The 7,299-nt window shown below is 36.4% G+C and overlaps 1 protein-coding gene and 1 long non-coding RNA gene across 2 annotated transcripts; both read right to left on the bottom strand.

Moving 5' to 3' along the window:
• Nucleotides 1–524: 524 nt before the first annotated feature.
• On the bottom strand, nt 525–2,249 carry LOC129288385 (succinate dehydrogenase assembly factor 2, mitochondrial). Its single transcript, XM_054924923.1, has 5 exons — nt 1,929–2,249; nt 1,701–1,811; nt 1,448–1,574; nt 989–1,057; nt 525–890 (listed from the first exon to the last, which is right to left on the bottom strand). Exons 1-5 carry the CDS (start codon nt 2,030–2,032, stop codon nt 744–746), a joined length of 558 nt encoding a protein of 185 aa, XP_054780898.1. The 5' UTR covers nt 2,033–2,249; the 3' UTR covers nt 525–743.
• A 1,993-nt stretch (nt 2,250–4,242) lies between these two features.
• Nucleotides 4,243–7,098, bottom strand: LOC129287578 (uncharacterized). The gene is made up of 4 exons (XR_008587738.1): nt 6,375–7,098; nt 6,199–6,263; nt 5,448–5,500; nt 4,243–5,146 (listed from the first exon to the last, which is right to left on the bottom strand). It is a non-coding gene; the product is annotated as an uncharacterized LOC129287578 (long non-coding RNA).
• Nucleotides 7,099–7,299: the final 201 nt, after the last annotated feature.

The raw sequence follows: 7,299 nt of genomic DNA, 5'->3' as shown, positions 1-7,299 counted from the left end.
AGGAGGGGAAAAATCCTCCCAACTTGGGGGGAGGTTTTGAAAGGGAGGGGAGGAAAATTTTAATGAATTTTTCCTCCCCTGCAACCAAACAAGAGTAAAGGAACCTAAAATAAAGTTTCTCAGTGCTAATTTTTACTCACGACAATCATAATTCATAACTACACAAAGTGATTATGTGGATAAATTTTGGATGGTTCTGAGAGTAAAACTATATATGCGCCAATGACATCAAGTGTTTGGCCACGAGCTGATTCCTGTCAGATCATTTTCATGATTCGAGAATTAAAGTATTAAACCATGGAGATTTGTTTTTTTCTTGGGGGGTGTAAAGGGAATAAAGGTGATAGGTGAAATAGTCAGAATGGTTTATCAAGAGTGGAAACGAAGAGTGAGAATGAACCATGACACATCCACTCCTAGTCCTACCAACCACATCCTTAAAAAATGACTTGACTTTCCTGTTGAGAAAAGAGAAATCAAGAATCAAGCATGTTAAGCAATAAATAAACGATTAGGAAGACAAGTTTAACAAAATAGAACGAAAATAGAGGATATAAAAGTCACCCCAAGGTGATAATATTCTAGTTTACACCCCTTTTTTCATGTATCTAGCAGCTTATACAAGCGTAGAAATTGTTGCTGCTCAGCTCTTAATAATTGCAACAATAATGGCCGGCCAGATTTTACTCAATTCCTTTTTACAAAGAAACAAACTCAACCGACCTCAAACATTCAAGAAAGAGCTACTGATTCCCAGAAATAGGACCATCCCGACCTTTCTTGATATCATCCCAACCTCTTACCCATGGTCGGCCAGGCGTTGCTCTTGTTTCGGGGGCGGCATGGCTATCAAGGTTCTTCTTGACTCCTTCCCGGACAGCAGCAAAGACCTACAAAGCAACAAATGGTTGGCATAAGACGCGCAACCCCAAAGGAAAAACAGGCGGACGGGTGAATCTGAATTGGAATTCCATCATTAAAAACTCACTGGATTTGAGCTGATTGATTCAGGTGGTTGCTCCTGCCCGGATACCCATTTCCATAAATCAGGATTCTCCTGCAGAACAGAAATTAGATGTTTGTAGTGCAACGGACTCAAAGGTACAAAGATTTGAGATTTCAGAGAAGTATTGCTATCATCCCAGATATCATGTTCTATTTGGATTGTCTTCCAAATCAGATTCCAAACTTGAACTACTCTCTCCAACCTTTATGATGTTTGACAATATATACCAGTGACAAAAACATAGTCAATTATGATCCTTCGTAGCAAAATTAAATCTTTTGCAGACATACATCATTCAAAGAGAGAGACACATAAAAAAGAGCAACGGCAGATAGTGAAAAACACTTGATCCCTGATAATACAAAAATCAGGCCAGATAGAGCCAAATGAATTCTTCCATGATCTTATTGATAAAACATACAAAAATGACTGTGAAAATACCATATCCAGAACATGAATCAGAGCTTTAATCCGATTTTCATCCAAAGAATGGATATTCTCCTCTACCCATTTGCCGAGGACCAAGTCGAGTTCCAGGAACCCTCGTTGCTTGCTTCTATACAATAATCTACACATAAATGGAAACGAGAAGTAAATCAACAAGTCAGCTGTCATAAAAAACGGAAAATGGAGGAACCTATTCAATATAGAGGTGAAGAAATGCGGAAGAGACAGAAATATTTCCGAAGGGAACCTATTAAACAAGCGCCTTTTGCTTTCTTCGTTGGACATGTCTATATCAAGCGATTGAGAGTCGTTACTCTGGGAAGTGAATGGAGAAGAAAAAGCATATCCATAACGAGACCTGGAAAAAAGAAAGGAACAGAAAAACAATAACTCCCATTTCCATAAGAGAACGATTAAAAAATAGACACCAGCCAGAGTAGAAATTTATAGGAAAAATATATGGTTTAAAAAGAACCTGACAAGGGGATTTGAAGCAGATTGGATAGAGCTCGTATAAGGGGTGGACGCAGAATTGAGCACCCTGGAAACGTAAACCACAAGTCTTCGCAAATTCGCCATTACAATTCAGATTGTGGTTTCTGCAGAACCTAAACCCACGATCTCTCGCTTGTTCAGCCACTGGAGCTTAAATTCGCGTCGCTGTTGCAAACAAATTTATCGCCAACCAACAGAAAAGTAAAGGAGCGCCGCCCAAAATAAAGGAACAATTTTTCCTTGATTATTATGTAAACCAAGCACAGACGAGGCAGGGCAGGGGGGCGACGGTCGTGTCATTTCTTCGACCGAGGGGGCTAGGAGAGTCGGGTACTTTCACGCTGTGAGAGACTGTGGAGCGTTGGATCAATCGGATGTTTGACACAGTGACACGGAGCAGATGCCATGGCCCCCAACCCCACAAAAAAAAATTAAGGATTCCGCATAGTCACTGAGAAAAAATAAAATAAAATGAATTAAAAAAATAAAAATAAAAATAAGATAATTAAAAAAAATAGCAAACTATATTCGTATAAAGAAAATTAATTTATAAATTTAAAAATCATAATTCATAATATTTTTATATACAAAAATTAATTTATAAATTTAAGAATCATAATTTATAATATTTTTAAGGATGTGATAATTTTTACATTTATAATATATATTAATAAATTTTATTATATTGATGATTTTATTTATTTTTATATTAATTTTTTCAATCTATTTTATTTTATTTTAATAACCAAACAAGTCTATCCCATACGTTTTCTAAGAAATGTAATTGGTATTGTTGAGTTTTTAAAGACAAAATATTGCCGCAATATTCTCTACAATCGAAACAGTTTTACCCTGCCATAATAGAAAGCCCATGTTGATAGTTAATTTTGATTGTTTAACCTGCATACTGTATCACATCACTTGCCATGTTTGACATGGCTGTTTTAAAAATTAAAAAAATAATGATAAAACATAGAGGAGGATGAAAAGGGTTCTAGGCTTGTGAGATTAGTAAAGAGGGTGGACAAGTAGATCCACAACATAGATCTTCTCCTCCCTTCGATATGAATCAATTTCTCGTCTTCTGCAACTTCTCCTTCCTTCGTTCTTTTCTTATCCTAATCAAACCAATCACCCTTTCCCTTCCTCTTCTTTTTTTTTTTAACAATAAAGACGAACTTAGTTTAACACTTAAAGCTTGTTTGGTTCAAGAGAAGGGGAGGAAAGGAGAGGGGAGGTGAGAGAGAGGTAGGGAGGGGAGCTCCCCCCAATTTAAAGGGGAGGCTTTGGAGAGGAGGGGAGGGGCTCTCGTTAGGAGGAGGGGAGTTCCTCCCCTCCCCTCCTTTGGTTAGGAGGAGGGAGTCATTCCCCTCCCCCCCAACCAAACACGTCTTTAAGCGTATTATTACAGTTTAATAAAATTAAAGTAGTTAATCTATCTGACAAATCCATTATGTGATGTAGTCTAGGCCAACCGTTTCTAGCTTGCTTAGTCAGATGATTTGCCACAACATTTCCTTCCCTAAGGATGTGCCGTATGATTATCTCCCACTCACATTGAAGCATGCTTCGGATCTCCACTATTAAATTTTGATCATGATATTCATAAGAAACCTCCCCCCTCACAGCCTCAACTGCTTCTGAGGAGTTCGTCTCAATGTCAAGTCTTTTGTGTCCCCCGTCCCAAGCAACCTTCAAACCTATTATTAAAGCCCATAATTCAGTTGCAAGGCTATCTTCACCAACATAGCCAAACATGAACCCATCTAGCAAAGCACCTGTGTTGTCTTTGGTCACACCCCCACAACCTACTCTCCTTGTACGTGACGAAAAAGCTCTATACACAATTGGCGTGAGGGGGAGCAAGTGTGAAAAGTCAATTTTTTTCTTGAAAAAAAAAAAATCAATGCGCTTTTCACACTGGTTCTATAAACAATTGGCGTGGAAGGCACACTTTTCACCGCTGTTGTCGGCACGACCGGTACAAAAATTGTACCACACCTATTATTTGTTACAGCCAGTGTGAAAAGTGCCTTTTTTTTTTTTTGAGAGAGAGAGCATTTTATTCCAGATTGTAGGTGATTTTACAATCCAGAAAAATGCCCCTGCTTAAAAAAAAACAATAAAAATAAGCAAAAAAATGCTTTATTAATATTCAAATGAAAGCTTGATACATAATTATAAAAATATTTACAAAATTCAAAATACATGAAGTATGTTCCTACATAATTGGACTATATTAATGTAAGTGAAAGCTACTACTTCATCATGCGATAAATTGCAATGGGGTATCAGTACCAGGCATCCTTGATAATGCAAATGGTTGACCGTCACAGTTTTTGTCCATCTAGATAATAATATAAAACATGGAAAACAAATGCAACTTGATTGTCATACAAAGTCCAATAACATATAAGACAACATGACATATAAGTAATAATAACAGAGGATAATCATACAAAAGTTGATTATACTATTATAATGAAATAATGGTCATTTTTCAATCAATTTTATTCCCTCTACACTTATAAATTATCCAACTAAAGATTACAGCTCCACATCTGTAGATGGTCTCCCACCGCTAAGAATAATAGCTCTCACATATATCAACGAAGCTAAGTCAACTGATAATCTTACTCTTGTGGCAGGTTCACTGTGATTCTTTCTTATGCCCACATAAAAATCCCATGAACTTGATATTAATATATGTGCTTGCCCACACATAACAGCTCTTACCATATATTTACAGGGGAAAAAAAAGAAGAGTTGAAATCTTGAGTACCAAAATCTAGTTTGCAGGTGGAAATAGTATGATTGACCTATTCATTGTGACTCTCTGACACCTTATTTATCATCTCCATGCCCTCTTGTGTTCTTGGACAAGCATAAAATTTCTAATTAAACATCCATTGAAAAAACAATTAAAGTAGCATGTTAGAGGACAAGGATTCTCTCCTGGTGAGAGTTCATCCTGGTCTCTCCTGCCTCCACCCCCACATTGTGAGAGCAGGAGGGACCAGGATGGATTCTCACCAGGAGAGAACCCATTCCCTTAGCACCCAACTAATAAAATGAAAATTGTTCACTAATCTGTTCACTGTGATCCTGGGAGTAGACCACACGACTTGCAGTAGGTGGCAGAAACATAGAAGACCAGCACATGCACGCCATAGCTCAGAATCTAATCTTTTTTCTCCCCTGCAGAATCACAAGCTAATACAATGTGTGTATAACATTTTAATTTGCACACTCAAATAATTTGTCAAGCTTATCGCGTCTTTTTAGTTAGGGGCATTTAATTTTGGATTGGAGGTGATTTAAACCATCATCAATCCAAAAAATCCTCTTTTTATCATTATATACATTTTAACAGATATTATAACAAATAATAATTTTATAAATTATATTCATGATATAAACATGTTTCAAGAGAGTTATTTCAATATCGTTATAGAAGTTTCAACGGATCGAAGCTGAATAAAAAGATCCAGTTAATTACCTAGCGTCTTCAAGTCTAGTATTGGTATTCTTGAGATCAAAGGATGCTTTGTCCTGTCAAGAAAATAAATAATTTCCATGCCATATTAATTAATTCCAACTTTCAAATTCCAATTCTGACAACTTAAATTTTGAGGCCAATAAGTACTCGGAAAAATCAAGAAGGGCCAAGTATATTAAAGATAAAATAAGAGTATTCTTCCATCGTTAACTAGTAGGGATAACTGCATATAAATTAACATTTCGTATAAATTATGCAAACTTGCCTTCTAAAAATCATTATTTTCTATATTATGGTTCCATGGACAATTAATGAGATGTCAAATGTTGTGTTCTGCAGTTAACAGAAATTCAACTATCGGTACATCACAATAATCAATGCAAGTGTAAATTATTACTTCATTACAAATCTTGAAAAATTATAAACAGAAAACAAGCATTAACACTTTTTATGGAACAAGAGTTCTCTTCAAACGTATTAGCTAAATAGTAGCTACATCTTTGCTATTGAACCTAACAAGACATCTTGAGAACTCTACTCAGTACTTAGAAGACATGGTTTTGCAGCTTTCCTGACAATAATTGAATCACATCTATTGAAAAAAATCCAAAAAATAAGTTAATCAACGTGCTTGTCACTTCCCAGAAGAGATTCAATGCATTTATCAATTATAATATTGAGTAAATAACAAAAAGGTTCTTAACATCATTTAGTCACCCATGTGAATGCACTGGCCCATCGCTTATCATACCTCTGGTCTCGAATTAAGAACTCCAGTAGACATTCTAACATCCACACGCCAATGCGCCATATGCTCTAAATGTATGTATTGCAGAAGGAAAAAGACTTGAGTTCAGTGCAATTACTTCCAGGCCCAATGATACAGCCTAACTCGTGAAAATGAATGGAAGGTGTAATTAAATTTACTTGACCGTTATATTACAGCTTCTCAAATTCAACTTCAACTTTAGCACGTTCTCCTCTCTGAAAAAAGTCAAAGAATTATTATCCTCTCCACAGAAGTAGCCTTGATCAATCCAAAACAATAAAGGACAAAAAGCCTTACTATTAGGAGTTAAACTCCCAAAAATACCCCTTACTACTGGAGGTGAAACCTACAAATGAAAATAATGTGATCCCTAATGTAAAAAATAATACTTGTTTTATCATCTCATATGTCTCGGTTACATAAAGAGCAGCAATAGGAGGGCCAAATCACATCCCAGTGCCAACAAATGACCTCCCGAGAAGCATACTCCGCAGGCCCTTTTTTTTTTTTTTTTGTCGCACAACAAGATTTGTGATTTATAAGTTTATAGCTTTATCATTTTATTTTGCAAACGAAAGCAAGAAATATAATAACAACAACAAATTAGTGGAATTCGTGGCTTGGAAAATGAACAAAAAAATCTATAGAATGCCAAGATAGATGATAATATGAAATAACTCAAGCAACAAAAATAAGTTGCAGCAGAGGATCAGAATAAGAATAAGCACGAGTAGAAGAATTGATGGCGAAGGGAGAAGCAGTAACGACGCGAGCAATGGAGCGAAGATGAACTGGAGAACGAGCAGCGGAGAACGACGAGGAACAGAGAATGGCACTAGCTAGCAGCGTCTTGAAACTGATGACGTTTCAAGTGACGAGGAGAAAAATCTAGAAGGCGACGCGGCGATACAGAACGAGACTCAACACCGCTTATGTGTCTGAACAGAGAGAGGGAAGGGAGGACGCAGGCGAGTCGGGTCGAAATTATAACATGCTAGGTTAATGTGATTTTTTTTTTTTTTAACACCGGTTAAAATCATAAGAGGGGTTGAAAGTCAATCAAAATTTCAATTTATTTATAAA

The sequence above is a fragment of the Prosopis cineraria genome, unplaced genomic scaffold (assembly GCF_029017545.1).
Source record: "Prosopis cineraria cultivar Desert tree isolate PC_DT_omini unplaced genomic scaffold, ASM2901754v1 PC12, whole genome shotgun sequence".
NCBI lineage: Eukaryota > Viridiplantae > Streptophyta > Magnoliopsida > Fabales > Fabaceae > Prosopis > Prosopis cineraria.
This window is presented reverse-complemented; position numbering and strand designations above follow the sequence as displayed.